Source organism: Ovis aries, chromosome 24, assembly GCF_016772045.2.
Source record: "Ovis aries strain OAR_USU_Benz2616 breed Rambouillet chromosome 24, ARS-UI_Ramb_v3.0, whole genome shotgun sequence".
Taxonomy (NCBI): domain Eukaryota; kingdom Metazoa; phylum Chordata; class Mammalia; order Artiodactyla; family Bovidae; genus Ovis; species Ovis aries.
In genome coordinates this window covers 10,229,111-10,251,667 of record NC_056077.1, presented here as the reverse complement: position 1 = coordinate 10,251,667, position 22,557 = coordinate 10,229,111, and the positions used below count along the sequence as shown (strand labels likewise).

At 51.6% G+C, this 22,557-nt stretch overlaps 1 protein-coding gene across 7 annotated transcripts in view; it reads right to left on the bottom strand.

Annotated features, from left to right (window-relative positions):
• CLEC16A (C-type lectin domain containing 16A) overlaps positions 1-22,557 on the bottom strand; it is a 237,380-nt gene that overhangs the window by 129,360 nt on the left and 85,463 nt on the right. For all 7 annotated transcript variants that reach the window (XM_027961431.3, XM_060405629.1, XM_060405630.1 and 4 more), the window contains 5 exons: positions 12,846-12,968; positions 9,495-9,604; positions 8,658-8,702; positions 4,523-4,573; positions 770-898 (listed from right to left, as the gene is read on the bottom strand). In XM_027961431.3, the coding sequence (XP_027817232.1) occupies positions 770-898; positions 4,523-4,573; positions 8,658-8,702; positions 9,495-9,604; positions 12,846-12,968 (458 nt within the window). The remainder of the gene's footprint in view (positions 1-769; positions 899-4,522; positions 4,574-8,657; positions 8,703-9,494; positions 9,605-12,845; positions 12,969-22,557) is intronic.

The following is a 22,557-nucleotide window of genomic DNA, read 5'->3' as shown; positions in this document are numbered from 1 at the left end:
AAAAGTGCTGATAACGGAAGTGCACAGGGCAGCTGGGTTCTGAGAACTAACCTCTTCACACGCCTCTCCCGCAGGCCCAAAAATAATCACAACGGCATTTGTGTGCGTCTTGCCCCGAGATCCCTCAGATAGCTTAATGCCACGCCATCTCCGGGGGTCCCAGCCGCTCGGGGCTGATTCTGCAGCAGCCTCACCTGCTCTGCATCACCACGCTCCTTCAAAGGAGCCCGGCCCCGCTTCCTCTCTCAGAGCTCTGGGGCTGGGCTGGCTTCGCTCAGTGAAGGCAGCCTGCCTGCCCCCAGCAGCTCTCAGTCTCTGCTGTAACAAACGGCAGGGACTTCCCTGGTGGTCCAGTAGTTAAGAATCTGCCTTCCACTGCAGGGGACAAAGAATCTGCCTTCCACTGCAGGGGACGTGGGTTCAATCCCTGGTCAGGGAACTAAGATCCCACACACCGAAGAGCAACTCAGCATGTGCGCCGCAACAACTGAAACTTCTAGCCACAGCCAGAGAGAAGCTCACGGGCGGCAACAAAGACCTGGCACAGCCAAAATTAAAAAACAAACACCCAGACAAAAGGCAGTGCTCGTGGGAAAGCTAGGCCCTTGTGGAGGGGTGGGGGCGTGGGGCTGGGGGTTGCTCTTTGGCTCTCTGAGGGCAAGCTGGAAGATGGGTCTGGATGTGGTCGGAGACCCTCCCTCTTCTGTCCTGGGGGTGCTTCCTGGTGAACGGCTGCCCAGGATAGAGGCCAAGGCCAATGCCTACTCACCCGCCGGGTCTTTTCCACATCACCACACGGCAGTCGCTTCACAAAGTCGATGCCGGTCAGCGGTGTGCCCGTCGGGGGCAGCAGGATAGAGGCATCCATCATGAGATATTCCACGTTCATGGGCTTCATCTGGAAGACAGACGTGGAGGGAGGCTCGCTGAAGGGAGGAAGGGGCCAGGGCAGGCGACACGGGCCTCTCACCTCCATCTACCTGTTCAAGGGCGCATCAGCCCCGACGCAGCCTGAGGTGAAGCCTCGAGGCAGCGAGATGGGAGAGATGTGCCTTTTCGTTTTCTAAGCTGCGGATTTTCACACACGTGCAATGACAGCTAAGACACCTTGGAGAAGCTACCACCCTGCTGCGAACAGCTCTGCTTTCTCACCCCGAGTTCCCCTCCCCTTAGCAGGGAGACAGGCCTCAGGAAGGAGGCCTGCTCCTTCGCGGCGGCGGTGCCTTTAGGGTAGTCTGCCCGCGGTGTGGGGCCTGACTGCCACCCGCCTCCTGCCCTGGCGCTTCTGGCTATGATGGCAGCAGGTGGAGTGGCACAGCTTCCGTTTAGGGAGTTCTGAGTGCGGGCAGGTGGGGACCTAAGTGCTCTGTGTGTCGTCTCCTGTCCAGCAGGGAGACTTCCGAACTTGGCTCAGGGAAGCTGAGGAGCGGCTGCAGGCCCACATGGCTGGCTGGTGGCAGAACCAAGACACGGACCCAGGCCTGGCTCCAGACCCACTATGACCCACAATGTGGTTATGACCCACACAGAACCAGCATTCCCACTTCCGTCCTCTTCCCTGAACTTCTCACCTGGGGGAACAGAACCAAGTCACTTATTAAGCACCTACTACACACCAGGCCCCTGCAGGGCTCACCCCCTCCTGTGTGGCTGTCCTATACTACAGAGGGGACTGCTGAGTTCAGGAGGGCACATGCCCACAACCACAGGGCCAGCCAGGGGCAGAGGTGTCTGCCTCCTTCCACGGTGCTTCCAGGAAGCCTTCTCTGATTACCAAGACACATGCTAACATCATCTCCCCTCCTGGAACTTTGCTGCATAAATGAAAGTGTTAATCACTCAGTCATGTCTGACTCTTTGCAACCCCATGGGCTGTAACCCACCAGACTCCTCTGTCCATGGGATTTCCCAGGCAAGAATACTGGAGTAGGTTGCCATTCCCTTCTCCAGGAGATCTTCCCAACCCAGGGAGCTAACCGGTGTCTTCTGCTCTGCAGGCAGATTCTGTCTGCCTGACTGGGGAGCCCAAGTGCATCAGCGCCGATTGCTGAATGTGCACGTGTTGCTGGACACAGACACCAGGCATCATAGGGAGTGATGTTTCACAATATTCATGGAATTAATTTTACTCCTTTAAGCATCATAAGCTTCTTCATGTCTCCATTTTTAGAAAGTGGGCTTTAGTCATATCACACTTCTTCCCCTCCTGTAACATAAAGCTGACTAAATAGGGCAGGACTGTGGAGATGGCTCAGCGGTCCAGAGACCTGGAGAATAGGGAGTCCCTTAGCTCCCTTACCGCCTTCTTCTTCGGAACCCATGAAGCCTTCCTCCAAAGGCCTGAGGTCCACCATCTCAACTCCTTTATCCTTTTATCCCAGAGCGGGGCGGCAAGGCCCTGTCTCCCACCCAGGGCACCCATGGCACGGCCTTCCTGCGGCTCCCTCTTGGCTCCCTCTGCTCTACCCCTCCACTCTCTACCGCCTCCCAGCAAATCCCCTCTAGGACTCCTGCCATTTCCCCTCTGCATGAAGCAAGAGGTGACAGGGGAAAGTGAAGGGTCAGAAGTGAAGGCCCAGCTTTGGCAACACCCAAGGCCCTGCCCCACTTTGAGCTTAGCGGCTGCTTTCCTAAAGTCTGGGTTAATGGCTGACTTTGGGCATGTGTCAGCCTTTAATTCCCTAGAGTGTCAGGCATTGTGCAAGATGTACAATAGATGTAATTGAGACAAACAAACAAAACGCAGGAAGCTCCCTATGATGGGAGGGAGAAGAACCAAATATTTGAATATTCGTGGTTCTGAACTTCTACAGGAGGCAGTCCCTAGGTGTTTCATAACCTGGAAAGCCATGTGGTTTGGGCCCCATTTTACAGATGAAAAAGTCAAGGCTCAGAATGTAAGCAACCCGCCTGGGGTTGCAGTAAGTAGCAAAAGCAGAAATGGAGTGGGGGTTTCAGAGTCCAAGCCTTTCTCTATCGCCAGGTGACACATGAGCCTTGTGTCTACAAGAAGCCAAACTTCTCCAAAGTTATGATGTGGAAGGGAACGTCACGGGCGTAACAAAGACGGCAGCTGAGCACTGACTCCACTCCGCTCACTTCATGGTCCCAAGAGCAGGGGCCTGAGACCCTCTTTCCAGGGTGGAGGGGATGAAGGGTGTGGCCATCAGAGGTGCGAGGCGCCCGTGAGTGCCTCGCAGGGCACCAAGAGAAGGCCTGGGCGCTGCTGGGGCTTTGCTGTCATTGATTATCCCAGCTTACACTCCTTCCTTGAAAAGCTTCCGGGAGGCCGCAGACGTGATGCAAGCAAGGATGTAACGAGGGCCCAGCTGTTCAGACACCCAGGGACAGGCCAGGGAGCCGCACAGCACATGCTGTCTTTTTCTTGTTGACATTTTAAACACTTGGGTTTATCGTAAATGTCCTGAACCACTTCACTCTTTGGTGAGAAACGTCCATGAAAAGAGTCATTTAGCACCGAGTTACTGAGTCTTAACTGAGGGGCAGGTATTGGGGAGATGATCAGAACAGAGTAAACTTCAATCTTCCGCAACCATCTTTTCTCATTATCGTGCCTGCTGGACGGAGACGGGGAGGCTGCGGGCTGGCACAGCAGGTGCGAGAAGAGCCACACTAGGGAACACTCTGATGGCATGGTGAAGAAGGCGGGGGGGGGGTGCATCGTACTCTCCCAGGCAGGGCAGCTGTGGGCACCTCCCCTAACCTCTCTGCCTCTCGTTTCCTTATTGGCAAAAGCAGGATAATAGCAGCAGTGACTCACATCAGGTTGACATGGAGATTAAGAGATTTCATATGTACAACTAAGTCCACAATCAAAAACTATGCATATCAACTTATCTACAAACAGAAACAGACTCACAGACTTAGGGAACAAACTTATGGTTGCCAGCGGGGAAGGATGGGGGGAAGGGATAGTCAGGGAGCTTGGGATGGACATGTAAACACAGCTACACTTGAAATGGATAACCAACATAGTCCTACGGTAGAGCACACGCAACTCTGCTCAACATTATGTGCAGCCTGGATGGGAGGGGAGTTTGGAGGAGAGTGGATACATGTGTATGTCTGGCTGAGTCCTTTTGCTGTCCACCAGAAACTATCATAGCATTTTTAACTGGCGATAATTCAATATAAAATTAAAAGTTAAAAAAAGAAAACTATTCATATCAAAGTGAATCTTTCTAACCCATCTTGTGACTCAGCCCAACTTAGGGGGAGTGAATGTCATCTGAAAGTTCACTGCTGCTGCTGCTAAGTTGCTTCAGTCATGTCTGACTCTGTGTGACCCCACAGACAGTAGTCCACCAGGCTCCCCCGTCCCTGGGATTCTCCAGGCAAGAGTACTGGAGTGGGTTGCCATTTCACTACTGAGGATGGCACCGTTTTCAATGCCCTTCCCCACCCATCTCTGCCATTCGAACAGAAAGCCCCAAATTAGATCAGTTCTCTCTCAGTTTGGCAGGACAAGCTTGGCCACGAGTCCTTCTGGCCCCTCACTTACCGTCATGCTCCTGTACTCATCTTCAAACATGTCCAAAAAGATTTCTTCTCCCTAAAAAGAAAGGAAGGAAAAAGAAGATTATGTATATTTTTTTTTCCATAAACAACAAAGGATTATAAACTCCAGTTCGCGGCTTTTGGGTCATCTGTTTCTTATTAGTGAGTTCTCGTAAACCACCAGGAAGTGAAATACACACGTGAACATGCACACACACACACACACTCAAATGAAAGCCCAAATATCAGATTGCACCTCAACGGTTTTCTCCTTTTCTCCAAGCATGTGTCATTCTGGATTTCTAGTGTTGAGGCAGTCAATTAACCACAACAAAAATCACTTCATGTACAATTAAAATATAAAAATGGTTAATGTTTCAGGTATTTAACATGGTCTGTTTGCTGAGAATGGTTGGAGAAAATAAGAGTGTGGGTTAAGCTGTCATGTTAAAGCTGACAGAGGCTCCGCATGTCTGGAAGGAAGAGTATGATTAGATACGCTTAAGGCTAACATTACGTGGCTTGTTCCGTTTGTTTCTGAGGCGTGCCTTTGGGGGCCTTAGAGTGCCTGTGGCCCTGAGGGCCCTCCCAGAACAGGGTGGTGGGGAGGAACTGCTCTTGAGACTCACAGACCAGGGGACAAGCTCAGTTGTTCCTCTCAGAGCCTCTCTGTTTCACTGCAAGATGGGGTGACTGGCCCCGTCCGCGCAGGTCCATGTGAAGATGATATGAGCGAGCTACTGCACGTGGTCACTATGATCACCATGGACAGGTCTGCAGCCCAGGAGGATAAGGGCTATTAGCACTGGCCTGGCCTGTGTCCTAAGTCTCCCTCTCTCCCCCAGTACTGTCTCTCTCTCTCACACACACACACACATACAGTTGGGGTGGGAAAAGCAATAGGTCCTTTATACGTTTTTCCAGTTATCAAAACTATCGGCAAACTTGAAAGTTCTTGTTTGGTGTGAAAGTGAAAATGTTAGTAGTTTAGTCGTGTCCAGCTCTTTGTGACGCCATAGACTGTAGCCCGCTAGGCTCTTCTGTCCATGGATTTCTCCAGGCAACAATACTAGAGTGGGTAGCCATTCCCTTCTCCAGAGGATCTTCTCGACATAGGGATTGAACTCGGTCTCCTACATGGCAGGTGATCTGAGCCACCAGGGAAGCCCCTTTGGTATGAGACCCACAAAATAACCACATTAATTATCCTTGAAAATATTTATAAGCTCCTGATATACTAAGGGTACAAACCTTAGAGGATAAAAGAGAGAAAAACCTGGGTTGGGAGAAGGGAAGGGAAGCGAAAGTGAAGTTGCTTAGTCGTGTCCAACTCTGCGACCCCATGGACTGCAGCCTACCAGGCTCCTCCATCCATGGTATTTTCCAGGCAAGAATACTAGAGTGGGTTGCCATTCCTTCTCCAGGAGATCTTCCCGACCCAGGGATTGAACCCAGGTCTCCCGCATTACAGGCAGACACTTTACCATCTGAGCCACCAGGGAAGTTCTGGGAGAAGGGAGGTGTGATTCAAATACAGATCTCCTTTTGTCACTGAAAAAGAAAAATCCTCTGGGAAGATGCCTACCTATATATCTTCCTGCTTTTTGCAATCCAGAAGCTTTTGTGGGGAGGACAGACTAAGCTCAGTTACATTAGAAGGAGCGTCAAAGATGACTGTGCTGAGGACTCATATCCTCATTTCAAGCCCAAGTGGGGTTGGGGCCAGACTGGGGGGACTGGGATTCCACCCCAGAACACGGGGCCCACAGTGGTACTACCCTCTTCTGAGCACATCCAGAATGCTGCAGCTTTGGGGGGTCATCTGAGCCCCACAAGGGGGATTTCCAGATTATGTGACCTGGTTTTATCTCAACGAACACTGACAGTAATGGACAGTGGCTGAAAAAGTTTCTTGCAAGGAAAAAGATTCCTGGGTATCTATGTATACAGTTAACAGCCGTTTAAAGAGAGTACAGTGAACGAAAGCCCAAGTGAACGAGAAAATGGCAGTGTTGACACCTTTCCTCCTCCTGGGAGGATCTCTCCATCAGTCAGATTATGAGGGAAAACCACCACTCACTAGATCCAGAGAGAGCTGATGTGGAGGCCAAAATATCAGAGAACTGCTAGGGCTGTCTGACATATGGATGAACCAACTACTGACAAATGATGAGCCCTGCCTAAGTCTATCTTACCCTTAAGAAAAGAGGGAAACAAAGTCATCACAAGGCTCTATCTTAAAGAGAATCCCCTGGAAACTGAACCTACACATTTTCCAGATACTGAAGGTCATGGGAGCACTTTATCAATTCTCACTAAATTCATGAGAAACGTTTAGAGCCTGTGTGAGGTTTCTCAGCACATAGGCACACTTCATTTTATTGAGCTTTGCTTTACTGAAGCTGAAACTACAATACTTTGGCCATCTGATGTGAAGAACTGACTCACTGGAAAAGACCCTGATGCTGGGAAAGTTTGAAGGCAGGAGAAGGTGACAACAGAGAATGAGATGGTTGGATGACATCACCAACTTGATGGACATGAATTTGAGCAAGCTCTGGGAGTTGGTGATGGACAGGGAAGCCTGGTGTGCCTCAGTCCATGGGGTTGCAAAGAGTTGGACATGACTGAGTGACTGAACTGAACTGAAGTTACGGTTTCAAAGATACTCCATTTTTTCTAAACAAATTGAAAACTGTGGCAAATGCTAGTCGTCAAATGACAGCATGTTTTAGCAATAAAGTTTTCTTTTTTAAGGTAGCACTAGGTCTTTGCTACAGCTTGAGCTTTCCTTAGTTGAGGCGTGCAGGCTGAGTTGTCCCATGGTATGGAGACTCGATCTTAGTTTCCCAACCAGGAATCAAATACTCGTCCTCTGCATTGGAAAGTGGATTCTTAAACACTGGACCATTGAGGAAATCCTAACAATAAAATTATTTTTAATTAAGGGCTTCCCTGGTGGCTCAGAGGTTAAAGTGTCTGCCTTTAATACAGGAGACTTGGGTTTGATCCCTGGGTTGGGAAGATCCCCTGGAGATGGAAATGGCAGCCCACTCCAGTATTCTTGCCTAGAGAATCTCATGGACGGAGGAGCCTGGTGGGCTACAGTCCATGGGGTTGCAAAGAGTCGGACACGACTGAGCGACTTAACTTAACTTAAGGTATGTACAATCCCAAAGGAAATCAACCCTGAATATTCAGTGGAAGGACTGATGCTGAAGCTCCAATACTTCGGCCACCTCATGCCAACAGCCGTCTCATTAGAAAAGACCCTGACACTGGGAAACATTGAGGGCAGGAGAAGAAGGGGACGACAAAGGATAAGATTGTTAGATAGCATTACCAGCTCAGTGGACATGAATCTGAGCAAACTCCAGCAGACAGTGAAGGACAGGGAAGCCTGGTGTGCTGCAGTTCATGGGATCAAAGTCAGACGCGACTTAGCGGCCAAACAACAGAAAGATATTTTTTTAGACACCATGCTATTGCTCACTTAGCAGATCACAGTACAGTGTAAGCATAACTTTGATTAGCAATGGGAAACCAAAACATTTGCTTGACTCTATTGTGGTATTTGTTGTTTTACAGTGGTTTGGAATCAAATTCAAAGTATCTCTAAGGTCTGCCTGTACATATATACAAACAATACACATGCATATAGTTTATAAATTCATATGTAATTCAGCAATTTTACACCTATGCATGCGTGCATGCTAAGTCACTTCAGTTGTGTCCAACTCTTTGTGACCCCATGGACCCCATGGCCTGCCAGGCTCTTCTGTCCATGGGATTCGCCAGGCAAGAATACTGGAGTGAGTTGCCATGTTAAGCACGTATAATTCACGAACACAAAAGTTTCTATGTATAATTTAGTCGTATGAGTATCTGTATATAATTGATAAATTCATCAATGAAAAAAACTCATATATAACTGATAAATAAACAATCCCACACTAGGGGTGAGTCCTCAAAAGTTGTGCTGATAAGACAGCATGAGCAGAATAGTGCAGAGACCACTGCGCGGAGCAGGCAGAACGGAACATTTTTACTCAGGACCCAGAGGGTGTAAGAAAGGACTGAAGACACAGCAGTCCTGTCTCTATGACACACACTGCTGTCCCCGAGCTCCGGCAATTTACCTTATAGAAATGCCGCACCAGGTGGACACTTTCTTCTCGGGCTCCCTGTTAAAAGAGAGGGAAGGCATGAGGGGGCAGGTCTCACGGAGGTGAGTGAGTTGGGGCAGGCCACGGATTCTAAAATCTGAGTCTATAGAAGACAGACACTGGGCTAATAATCTTAATCCATAAAGTGGTTCTTCATGGGGGTGGTGGAGAAGGAGCTCAAAATAAAACTGGGTGAAGGACAAACGATTCAACCTGATGACTTGGACAGCTGTTGACGCGCAGTTCTGTGAGGGAAATGGGTTCTATTAATAAAATACGGCCGTGATGACTCTGCTCTTTTAAACACAAAAATTCACTTGTGAACGTGTGTGTGAGGATATATGTGCAGCTGAAAAGACACACACCAAGCGTCAACTATTGTAACTTTTTACCCCTCTGTACTTTTCTAAACTTTCTAAAACAAACATGAAAACTAAGAGGGAAAACAACAAATGCTATTTAAAACATGAGTGTATGCAGTAGCACGATGAACCGTAAGTGAGTAAATGTGTGTCTGTACATGAATACAACCTCCAAAATATAAAAAGAAGAAAATCCTGGAGACAAATACAGAGCCAAACACTTACAAGAGGAACTACTAAAATTCGCTAATTAAGTGGGCTGCTCGGGGCCATCTCAGTGGAAGGGCAGGTCCGTGGGGACAAGCGGGCAGGGGGTTGGCAGGGGGTCTGTGGCCCGTCTTCCTCCTGCTGGTGCCTCGCACACCCGGGACCAGCTACGATCTGGATGCAGGGGCTTCCCTGAGACCTCCCCCGACTGTGGGCCTGGTGTGGCAGGAATGGGCCTCACCTCCAGGCAGGCCAGGTGCACGTCCTTTATGATGCAGCCCGTGCTGGTCACGACTTGCTGCTTGAGGAGCAGACAGCTCAGCTCCAGTGTCGCCAAGCGGATCTTGCCGTCTGCAGGGCACACTCGGGTCAGCCATGCCCACACCCTTACGTGCAGTCAGTCTCCTTCCTTCCCGACTTGGAGATCAGCAGGTCAGCTGACAGGCCCCCTGACATCCCATGGGGGCACAGAGGGAACCCCCACATGCTAATTCCCTTCCCAATCAACTACAGTTGAAAGTTCCCATCAAAACTGCCTGTACCAAACGCTCCCCAAGCCCTCTTATGGGGGACAGGGAGGCAGGAAAAATGGGTAACTGATTACTGAAGACCTAGAAAGTGGCTGTCTGTGGTCGCTTTGCTTGTCCAGTGGTCCTTCCCCTCCTTCAGGGACCAGAACCCCTCTTTCCTTTGGAGAGTCACCGGCCCCACTCTTGGCCATGGGATGTGGGTGGGGCTAGTCCTGCTCCCCCTGCCTCGGGGTGGCGGGCACAGCCCCCAGGCTGGTTGGGGCCATCCAGGCCCCTGGTCACAGTGCCTGCACAGGGGACCAGCAAGGGAGCCAGTCACAGCCAGTGAGGCTCAATTCCACAACTCGCTGGAAGCCCCAGGCTCCAGACCGCTCCGTGCTGAGCTGCAGACAAGGACAGGGATGGGGCCCAGAGTGGCCACCATGCCCACATTTTCACACTCCTGTGTTCTAAGCTGAGCCCCGAGTCCTGCCTTCCACCACTCAGCATTTCTCCTACAGCAAGTCTAGAGCCTGACAGAGGGAGGGGAGGCGGGAGAGGCAGGCAGTTAACTGGCCAACACAGAAGGTCGCAGAGCCTGAAGATGAGCTTGCAAACACTGTGTGGGCCCCGGGTCCTCTGTGCCTCCAGCCAGAGCCCAGCAGATTCGAAGTCACACAGGCCAGCAGACTTGTTTGTACTGTCTGAGTGAGTCTGAGCTGGGTTTCTGTCAACTGCAGCTGAGTCTTGACTAACACAGCCTGCTGTCCTGCTATGAGCTGGGAGCCGGGCTCCTCAAGGAGCCTCTCTAAAGCCCCACTGCAGTGGGTGCTCTGCAGGCTGAGGTTTTGAGATGGGAAGGGGAAGGTTCCCAGCCTCACTCACGTGGGCTATGGTCAACTCATGTGTCCTGGATGCCAAAACCCACACCTGGCATTGTCCCTGGAAGCACCTGTGACTGCCTGACTGAAGGGCATCTCGCTCTCAGCAAACTACCCCCCAGGTCTTTAATCTCATTTCTGGGGAAGGGCCTTCACATAGGAGGGGCCAGGAAAGGGGGGCTCTCCGGAAACAATGGGGACCAGGATGGGCCACTGGGGAAACATTCAAGGCAGACACAAGGCTGCACACCTCCCTGCCCGGCTTTATGCCTCATGTGTCAGGGGTTGTGGGGGAGAGGGGAAAGATAGGTGAGAATAGAAATCCATTTGCCCAAAACTGAGCAGGTAACATACAAGCAAAACTAGGCCTTCTGAAGCACAATACAAACCCAGCCCAGACAGAGGCTGATCGGTCTTGGCTGAGCCACTCTGCCCGCCCTGGCCCAGCAGCGCCCGCCCACCTGGCCTCCGCTGAGCGTAGCCGTTCTCTGGAGCACAGCCTGGCTCCCAGCCACCCTGTGGGCCAGGTCAGAAACACCCCTCCTGCTGCCTCTGGGGAAGCAGACTGTGATGCTCCACTAGGACCCTTCTTCCTTTGTGAGCTCCTGGTGAGTTGCTGGCTATTCCTCCCAAGGGTCTGTTTTTTCCAGCGAAGCTTCCAGATTGTCCCTCTGAGCTGCCCCAGTGTCTTCTCTTCAGAAATCCAGGTGGCGCTACACACTGTGCACCCAGGCCACACTCCACCTCCCCATCACCACGCCACATCCAGCTCCTGCCGCTCCTGCCAACCGGCCCTGGGCCACCATTCTCAGGACCGTGCTCTGCCTCCTCTGCCTGGACCTTCAGCAGAAACTGGCCCCACCAAGCATCCCTTGGTCCCAAGCAACCACATCTTTCTTGTCATTTAAAACACCCTCCTCCGGACACTCTTCTCCCCACATGGGGCCTGGGCCAGGCTCCAGAGCCAGCTCCCCTGTATGTCACCTCCAGAGATGGGTAGTGGCCCTGGACTCAGTCCCAGATATGCCTCTCTCCTCTCCTGTGACTTTAAAAAGATCTACGAGCCCCACAGAGTTACTTTTGGCCTTGAGCTTGCTCTGAGGCTTAGATCCCATCTCCACTTGGAGCCCCCAGACTGTCGGGACTTCACAGAGGATAGGGTCTACGTGTCCCCTATTTCCTGCACCCTCATCACTTGCACACAGAGGCTGGAATATAGGAGCTGCTAAATAAACAGCTGTTGGGTTTACCGATACCCTGACATCACCCTTTAGGCTGTGGACCTGGCTCTCCAAGCCCCTGCGGTCACTCCCTGGCAGTCACGCTGTGCTCTGACCACCACTCCCCTGGACTTCTGAAGCCCTCACCTGCAACTACATCCCTGGCCCCTGCCCTCCTGAGCCCACTGCCTGGACTGCTCCTGCTAGCTCAGCTCAGTGGTTCTCTCCCCAGCAGGCAGCATCTCCATTGGGCCCTTTCCTGGGCTCTCCCTCACACCCTGATGGTCTTTTCTCCTGCCTTGCAGTCAGGGTTTCTCAACCATGGCACGGTCAACATTTGGGGTCAGACAATCCTTTGTTCTGGGGCTGTCCTGTGCACTGTAGGGTGTTGAGCAGCACCCTGGCCTCTGCCTACAGAACGCTAGTAGCACCTGTCTCCAAGCTGTGACAACCAAGAATGTCTCTGGACACTGTCCCCTGGGGACAGCGCTGCTTCATTCCACCTGCTCTCCCAGCCCTTGCTGTGGCCGCGGGTCGGCACTGGCCAAGGCCTCAGAACTAGGCTGACACTGGGCAAGCGTGATCAAGAGCACCCAACCCACACCTTCCAGCCTTCCCCTTCGCTCACCCTCTCAGCCTAGTTCCTGCTCAAATATTTATGCTTAAATGTGGCCTCGGCCACCCAGACAGGAGGGCTGCAGACACTGGCACAACTGACCAAAGCAGAAGTGAGTATGGGAGGAGAAGAGAGGGAGAGTCTGGCACAAACACCACAGGGGACGGGAAGAGGAGACCACAGGATGAAGACAAGGCTGGACGGGAGGGTCCGGGTGGCCCAAGGTGTGTGTGCGGCAGGGGAGCGGCTGAGTTCTGCCTGGATTCCCGGCACGGCCAGGTCTGGAAGCCGGAGTTCCTGGGGCTGGTGTGGGGCTTGGTCCCTGCAACTCCCCCACCCCTGGGAACCACCCGCATGCCCGGGCACCTGGCTGGGCTGCATTGTTCATGATTCTGATGAGTCTTTCAGCCAGGAGGTGGTTGTAAGTGGTCTTCTCGGCCGCAGTGGGCACTGGAAGCTGGATTCGCTCAAGTTTCTCAGGATCCATGCCTGGAACAGAGAGAAGGGGCCGGCTATCAGTGCAGCCACCTTACCTTGTCCTGGAAGGCCCCTTCAAACTTAGCTTCCTCAACCTTGGCTGTCCACGATCCACCTTCCTGACTGCTGCTGTGACCAGGTACTGCCCGTGCTATGACCCACCTCAGAGTTTCCTGTAACTGGAACTTAAGTAAACGTATTATTAAAGCATACATTTTCTTTCTTTCTGTTTTAGCCCTGCCATGCAGCTTGTGGGATCTTAGTTTTCCAACCAGGGATTGAACCCAGGCCCCTGGCAGTGAAAGTGCAGAGTCCTAAGCACTGGACCACCAGGGAAGCCCCTAAAGCATACAGTTTCCATCACTACTTATAAATGGGAAACCAGGATGGCTGCAATACTGACAGCAATAAGGCTTTCATGTTTCAGCCAAACAATGTGGACTGGCTGCTCACTGCAGACTAAGGCCCACTCTGTGTTAAAAAGGCTGATGGGCAGGTACGTGATAGCTGTTGAGGTCACACTAGCCTGACCGGTGGCATGCTTCTGGGCACAGTCGGGGGGGGGGGGGGCGGGCAGCGGCGTTGGGAAGTGGGTAGGAGAGGAGCAATTTGGGCTTTGCTGTCATTTCAGGGCTGGTCTGCAAACCCCCGAGGCCACTGCTCTGTGAGACGCGTCCCGCAGCGGGGTTGGGGGAACAGACCAGACACAAAGGAACCTGCAGCCCTGCCCACTGATCGCACCTCTGGTTCTTAACACCAAACTGGCGAGCTGGGCCCCCAAGGGGAGGGCACACAGGCAGCAGCCCCCACCAGGCCCACAGAAAGGCACAGATAGGATAAAACCGACAGAGCGGATCTGTGTTTAAGGCACAGAGGGATCACTTTTCTTCCAGTGAAATCTATTAATAACTGCATTTCAAAGGTGAAAGACAAGACGGGGAGAAGAGGTGGGAAGCAGAGACGACACGCTCAATCTAACTGAACTCAGCACCACTTTTCCTAAAGCAGGACCTGGGGGCCGGGGTGATAGGACGACTTGCTGGGGCCACATCAGCAGGCTAAGTGAGGGACGAGAGGTGATGCAAAGCCTCCTCTTGTCTAGCGTGGCTCTGCAAGAAAACTACACCCGCAGAAAAGCTCCCAGAAACAAACATTTCACTTGCTCCATGCCCGGGGAGCTGGGAAGGATTGTTTGTGCCTGAAGCACGTCTTTTCCTGTTATTCTACAAAAGGGGGGAAGGTGGCACTTCTGGGAACTCTTGAAATACGGCCCCTTGAGTCCCAGATGATGCTTCATTTAGAACCTTGACAAAATAGCAGAGGATAGCAGTGAAGAGCTGATCGTCTGGATTCTAAGTGACTCCCACGCTCACACGTTGACGTAATAAACCATAACAATATATCTTGCTTTATTGAATTCCTTCCAGATCAGAACCGGAGGCTAAGTCATGCCAAGGAGATAACACGAGTAGGGGAGGCCCGAGGGCTGGAGGTGGGCAGCTCCCTCCCTCATGACCGCACCGATGTGGCTTTGTCAAAAAAATTTGATTGCGATGAAAATTGAATTTGTTGGTTCTGTATCCCATCTTAATGCTAAATGTCTTAACTCTGAAGCGTTCTGGTTTATTAAACGGCAGAAGGGACATCAACTAAATCTTTCTGTCATTTGTTGTTTTCTTTTTTCCCCCCAGAGATGTCAACACTGTGTGAATCTCTCTCTATTCTTTCCTTCCTGGCCCTCTGGAAACTGTCAGTCAGTGGTTCTGGGGAAAAAAATGGCTCCTTGGCCCATCCAGGGCATCACCCAGCTCCGTGACCCCACCATCTGCCATCCCACTTCAAAGATGGCAGACAGAACCGGCTGCTGGTTCCCCGGGGAACATGAGGGCAGCCGGCAGGGCCAGCGACACCCAGACTTGGACCAGCTCTTGCATTTCCAGGATGTGTTCCATTTTTATCTTTCCCATTATTGCCCCAACTCCCTTAGAATTTGTCAAAAATGAGGAAATCTGTGGCAAAATCTTCTCTCAACAGGAAGAGAAACCTGCCAAGGTTATCCTGACCTTCCTCAGCCCCACTCTCTGGGAGGCGGGGAACCCTGGGGACTAAAACACGTCTAGGCTTCAGAGGACCAGATTCCAATGCACCCTCTTCCTTTAGGGAGGAAATTAAGGCCCAGGGATAAGTCGTGTCCCCAGGGTCACAGAGCACATTAGAGGAACAGTCAGAACCAGGATAAATCCCCTGGTGGACAGGATCCAGATGGGGTAGGGGCAGCACCCCCTGCCTGGAGACCCACCGGCGATACCAGCGTGCGAGGGGCCTGCTCTGGGCTGACAACAGCCACCGCCCGCCCATAAGGCAGCACTCCTCTCGGCCCGGCTCCCTCTCCCTCTCCCCCTGGGCTCCTGCCACACCGGGGCCAGGATGGAAGGCTGCCGGAGGAACTCTGTTTTGATGGCTAACCTCCTTGACCCTCAGTCTCCCTGTTCAATGGGAATGATCACAGAAACTGTGCACCCCAGGTTTGCTGTCAAGACCCATGTTCAATGGTGACTTGGCATCACCACGTGCTGATGGGAATTTTCACTTTGAATGTGGCTTAATGGAGTTCCGTATCAGCTGTGTTGTAAGAGGAAAGAAAAGATTGGAAAACAACCTAACCAAGCTAACGTCGAGCTATTTCAGAAGGCCTAAAGAAGGCATGCTGGGCTGTCTGGGGGCAGCGCAGGGGACGAGCAGCTTGGACTGGATTCTGAAGGGTGAGCAGCCCAGGGACGACCAGGTCATGCCAGGCCCAGGGGCTGGGCAGGGAGTGTGGCAGAGCTCGGGGAGAGCAGGGCCAGGGGCTGTGGGCGGAAGTGATGTGGCAGACCCTGGCAGGAGGGACCGGCAAGGCTTGGCTGCCAGGACCTCTTGGGCGGCAGCTAGCTTGTGACATGACGTGTTTGTGCTTGGGCCAACTCTGGAGTGGTCTCCGTCTCCCCACTCAAGGTGATCTCCCCACTTCCTGCCCTTTCCCCTAAATAGACTCCACGTGGCAAGTCATTCTGTGTGTGGTAGATTTTACCATCAGTCAAGATGAGACAGAGAGCAGGCTCACGTCACACAACACGACAAAGCTTTGTAAATAGCCCCTCTGGGCATCTTTGATCTTTCCCCAAAGCTCCTGCTGGGCCAGGTGCCTTATTCCCTCCCCATCTCTCTCTTTCTCCCGCCTCAGTCTCTAAGACATTCTTCTGGGTCCTAATAAAACAGTGGCTGACAGCTGTGCAGGAACAAGGTCAACGTGACGATATGACAAAGATATGCATGTGAAAGGGAACCACCATGTGTACAGATGAATGGATAGACAGGCACACGCACGCACGCACGCACGCACGCACACGCACGTTTCCAGTCACTGAGAAGCAGGTTTGTTGCAAACCAGCTCTAGTTCCTTTGCTAGTCATTTCCCTCTGACTGAAATAAACACTGTAGATAATATATTGTCCTCTTTGCTTCAGCCCTTAAGTGCCGAGTGACAGACAAATTCCAGAGAAACCCAGATGCACTTCACGTGGCCCGGGGAGCCGCAGTCGCACGTCCAGATTCCAGCAGACCACGCGGTTCCTTGCTCCCTCCCTGCCGGGTCAGAGCCTGCTCGCCAGTGAGTCAGAACAGTCTCCCCTGCCATTGCTCCCACCCAACAAGCACGGGGCTAGGGGCAGGCGGGGCCCAACTCCCAGCTAACTCACTCAAAGAATCCCAAAGAGAAGGGAAGGGCGAGGTTCAGTGATGTCAGTGACCAGCTCCTAAGTTTTCCCTTGAGTTCTGGCTTCTGGATTCTTTCTCCTCACTGGAAGCCCTTATTTAGGACAGGGGTGGAACAGACCCAGATCGAAGTAACATAAAAAGAAGTGGACAGACAAACCTGCACAATAATGCCAGGTAAAAATCACGGTCAAAAAGTTATTTTCTCTCTCTCTTTGGCTAGAGTCACACAAGCATTGCCAGCTTTGGAAAACTATAGACCAACTATTTCGAAAGCTAACCAGATGTTGGGCTGATTTCCAATGTACTTCCAGTTCTGATTATGTGTCAGTCGAGATCCAGAATGATATTTTGCCAGTTTTCTGCAGGGCGAAAGCCTCCCTTTAGCCTATTATCTTTCAACCTTTCTCATACCTCTTATCCTTGTTCCAAGCAACCTCTCAGCAAAACAAAAGCCCAAGACCCTTCTTCTAAACAAGGATAAATGGTGGTGGGCAGAGTGGGGGAACCTTTAAAAAGACAAAGCTGCAAAAGTCCCCTCCCCCTCCCCCCGACTCCTGGGGCCAGGGCCCTGCAGACTTGACAAAGGACAGAGGACTGAATCTGCTATTACAGACAGGAACCAGCGTTCATTACCGGCCCTACTGACTCACAACGAGTGCCTCCCTCCAACCGGTCAACCCTTTCCACCGCGCGATATTCATTTTGGTGCAGCATCTAATCTATTATGATTTACTGGAAGGCCTGAGCTAACATTTAGTTTTTATTAACATTGCTTTTATGTTAAAATTGTCCTATGATGAAAAATCTATCAGAAAGAGGCCATTTCATTAGGGGCCCTGCTGAGAGGGCATGGATCTGGAAAAGAGAGGCTGAAGGTTAAGTGCAGCTAACCTGCTGCCTAACCAAAACATCAACCACCCACACACCCACCCCCTACCACTGCCACCAAACAGCCCCCGCCAAAGGCACCATATGCCTCCAGGCCAGACTGGAGCAGAAACCAGGTATAGTCCCCTGGCCCCACAGAGGCAGTTTCCCCTGGGGGTGCCCCAAGCACCTGGGCCTCTGGGTGCTGAACTAACGCCCCAGATTCCTTTCCAAACCTGCTCGAGAGCCCACCCTTGCTGGTTCTGGATTTGCTACCACTGGTCACACAGCGGCAAGAGGCAGGGCCCTGGGCATCACCCAGATTCCTCCTGCGGTGCCCCCTCCCACCCAACACAAAGCTCCCCATCTTAGTGAATGGCCACACACAGCTGCCCCCGTGTCCCTCTCACTCAGCCCCCACATTCAGACCATGAGCTTGTCCTGGCTCTAACTCCAAAATATATCGTTAAAAGCTTCCAGTTGTCTCCATCTCCACGGCCAACGTGCCATAATTCAGTCCACATCATTCCCGCCTGGACTACCGCAACAGCTTCCTAACCAGCCTCCCAGCTTTCCCCAACGCAGCTCACCCCTCGCCCTCCGCTGACCCACTCTCCATCCAGCAGCCAGGGTACTCGCCCCAAATTCCCGTCTGCTCATGTCACTCTTCTACTTAAAAACCCTCTAGGTGTTTCTCAACTGCAATTGGAATACATTCTAAATTCCTTCTCCCGGCCTTTAAGATTCTCCATGATCTGGTCCCTGGCCACCTGGCCAGCCTCACCTTGAACTGCTTTCTGCTACTCAAACCTGTAAGCTCTTTTCCACCCCAGGGCCTTTGCACCTGCCATTCCCTTTGCCCAGAGCATTCTTGCCCTAGAGCTTTGTGGGGCTGGCTCTTTCTCATTCTCAGGCCTCACCTCTGATGTCTGTTCCTCAGAGAAGCCTCCCCAGACCACCCAAGCAGGCGACCCTGCACCCTTGGCTTTCTCCACACTTGCAAATCACAGCCGCCACGCTGCCCTCACCTCCACCACCCTTGCCTTGCTCCCTCCACAGCAGCCACACTTGCCTCCAAGAACATCTCTGTTTGTTTCACCACTGGGTTCTCAATATTAACCACAGCGCCTGGCATCTAAGAATGGCTTCAGAAATACTTGCCAGAAGGGCGAATGAGTAAACAAAAGGAAAGCACTAGCAGGAAATGGAAGGAGGAATTAAATTCCCTTGAATATACAGTCCCACTCTTTTAGGAAGATGCAAGAGAGGTAGGTGGGCTCCTCACCAGGATCATCTCTCCGTCCACATCAAGGAAGAAGGAGGGTGCTGTGTAAGCCACTGCTTTTCCATTTCACAGCACACATTGGGGCTCCTGGAAGGAAGCCCGTCAGCAAAGCCAGCCCCCCTGTAAAAAGTTTGTCCTTGTGCCCCCTGGCCCCCTGGAGCTGGGCACCCCCACCTACCCCCCAGCAGCAGTTTCCCTGAGGAGGCCCTGAGCACGGGCGGCCAGCAAGAGAGCGGCACGGGGGAGCTGCCACACGGTTCAGAGGCGGTCAGTCAGAAACTTCGGGCACAGCGCTGGCCAGGTGCCAGGCGCTGAGCTGAGTACTCGGTACTGTGTAGTGCAGAAGGCTGTCAAGAGAGACACGGCCTCTGCTTTCAGAGGCCCAGTCATGGGAGAGAAAACATACAGAGCAAAAGCAGTACAAAGAAGTGCTGTGAGAACTTCATGGAAATTAAGTTCTGCTCCTCTGAAGGTACTGTGAAGAAAAGAAGACCAGCCAAAGACTGGGAGGAATCTTTGCAACACACACCTGATAAAAGACTTGTATCTAGGATACAAAGAGCTCTCAAAACTCAACAGTAAGAATGTGGCCAACTCATTAAAACATGGGCAAAGGATATGAAAAGATACTTTACCAAAGAAGATGGTAGACTAAGCACTTAAAAAGCTATTCGACGTCATTAAGCTTGTGTGTTTGTATGATAAGTCGCTTCACTTGTGTCTCTGTGTCCCATGGACTGTAGCCCGCTAGGCTCCTCTGTCCGCGGGATTCTCTCTCCAAGCAAGAATACTGGAGTGGGTTGCTATGCCCTCCTCCAGGGGATCTTCCCAACCCAGAGATTGAACCTGCGTCTCTTATGTCTCCTACACTGGCAGGTGGATTCTTTACCACTAGTGCCACCTGCAAAGCCCCATTAGTTGTTAGGGAAATGGAAATTAAAATCACAAAAAGACATCACTACATGTCCTCATTAAAATGACTAAAAATAAAAAGGTGGCCGTGCCGACCACTGGTGAGGGTATGAGGCCAACACTCATGCGCTGATGGCGGATGTAAGATCACACAGCTGCTTTGGAAGACAGCATGGCAGTCTCTTAAAAACAAACACAGACACACCTGCCGTATGATTCAGTCATGTCACTCCTCAGTATTTATCCAAGAAAAAAAAATGCAAGTAAGTGTCCAGAGACTTAGACACCGATGTTCGTGGCAGCTTTGTTCGTAATGGTCAAAAACTGGAAATGACCCAGATGTCCTTTAACAGACGGACAGGTAAACAAACTGGTACATTCTCATAGGGGAATATTACTCAGAGGTAAGAAGAAAGGAACCACTGAGGCACGCAACTACATGAACGAATCTCAAAATAATTACGCAAACTGAAAGAAGTCAGACCAAAAAAAAGAGAACACATTGCATGATCTTATTTATGTAGAAAGTGTAGACTAAGCTATAACGACAGGGAGCAATTCAGAGTTGCCTAGGGAGAGGGTTGCGGGAAGAGAAGGGCAGAGGGGTGACAAAGGGGCAAGAGAGAACGGTTGGACTGATGGGTATGTACACTGACTTGACTGTGATGATGGTTTCATGGGTGAATATGTGTGTCAAAGCTCATCAAGCTGCACACTTTAAAAATGTGCAGTTCACTGTTTATCAATTATACCGCAATAAAACTTTCTTCTTTAAATGTTTCAGCTTCCAGACAAGAGAGGTTGGATTTACCCACCTCACTCAAGCAACTGGAGAGCTGGCAAACCATATAAGACAGTGGTTATGACACACAGGGCAAGGCAGCATGCAACGCAGGAGGGGAACCTGAGAGAGAAGAAACAAGGGCAGCGGGCCCGGGATCGCTCCAGCTCACTGGCTGGAAAGCTTCCAGGCCTCAGCACAGACCGACAGAAGCCGAACGAAGCCCGTGGTCTCTCTGGGGTGAGAAGGCAGAGTATGCAGCTCAGAGAGGCAAGTGACTAGAGCTGATGGGAAAGAGAAGGACAGGGAGAGGCGCAGGGACCTGCAGGGGCTTCTTTCCAAGGCTTCAGCTCAGTTCTGCCCCAGGGAATGCAGGTGAGGAAAGGCAAAGGCCTACTGGGAGGAGGAGGGTGGAACAACCCCTGGAGCTCACCCAGGGCTGAGAAGAGCTCACATTTCCACCAGCCTGCAAGGATGGGCCACCTAATCATGGCTTATCAAGTAGAGTCCTCGGAAGTCCCCATTCATTCCATAAGGTGAACATAAGCAAACAAAACAAGAGAATTACAGGGAGACCACAGGCCAATAACACTCAGAAACATAGATGCAAAAATTCTTCATAAAGTTTTAGCAAATCACATCCAGCAAAGTGTAAAACGTGCCTGCCATACTAGAGGATACTAACCCACAGTGAGTATCACCTGAAGAGCTCAGAGAAAACTTCCAGGATAAGCATAATTTCAATAGGTGGTGATGTCAGGGCAGAGAAAGCAGCAAGACAAGACGTAGATGGATACAAGAAGGTAGAAGCCTAGCCAAGAACAGGTAGGTGTATTGGCACTGACTGGGGTGGCTGCCAGGCTTCCAGAGAAGTTCCCTTCTCTGGGAACAGTTCCAGAAACAGAGCTGAAACACCCTGGGGCCAGCTCTGTGCTCTGTGACCTTGACCCCACCCCACCCCCCCTACCCTCAGTCACAACTGACTGCTCCAGAGTCAGACCCATCACTAACCTGGAACAATCAGATCTCTTGCCCACCAATCTGAAACTGGAACGGAGACAGACTCCCTGCCTGAGATCTGCTGGATCCAAACCACCATCTACCTTAAGTCCCCAGAGTTGGTTGGTTCCTGCCCTTTCCTTGGCTTTTTAGCAGCTTCTTGGATCTCATGAGCTGTCCCAGGGACCTTCCCATAAGATTCTTTTTGTTAATGTGAGGTAGTTTGCAGGGCTTATAACCAAAAGAATATTGAAGAGTACCATGACAGTCACTACAAGTTTATCTCTGTGAAACAGTTAATCGCTACTTAGAGTCCGAATCCCTGGGCCAGGGCCAAGCGTCTGCAGTGGGAAGTCAGGGGAATCAGATCAAGTTAGGATGGTGGGTGCAATCCAGGTACTCAGAATGGCAGGTTACTGGAGGTTGGAGCTGAAGGGAGAGAAGAAGGCCCCAAAGGTTTTTGAACAGGGGAAGGACACGGACAGCACAGTCTTACAGGGAACTGCCTGGCAGTGCTGTGGAGGATGGATTATGAAGTGGCCATGTGTTGACTCCTCCGGAAGGCTGTGCTAAAGCTACTGGAGAGACAAGACTCAGGATCTCGCCTGCTCTCCTGCCCTTAGTCCTTCCCACTGGCACCAAGCCTAGACCCAGGCACTGAACTGTGCTCAGTTACATTCTGCTGATCAGACAGGCCATAGAGGGAGAGATGACAACATTTGATGACTAAATGCTGGGATCAAAGGAGGGAAAGAGCTAAAGGTCATGGCAGTTTCAACCTTGGCTGGCAAATTCAACTGAACCAGAAATGGCAGGAAGTGTGATGAGGTCAGGGTATATTTCTGGGTGACGAGTGTGGCATAAACAGACATTTCAAGGTGGTGCTCAATCACCCAGGTCAAAGCCTCCAGCATGTGAGGGGCAGGAGGTGGAGTGCAGAGCTGGGGGGAAGTGGGCACGGATGGCAGGCGATCCATGGGTGAGATGGACTCCATGGCTCA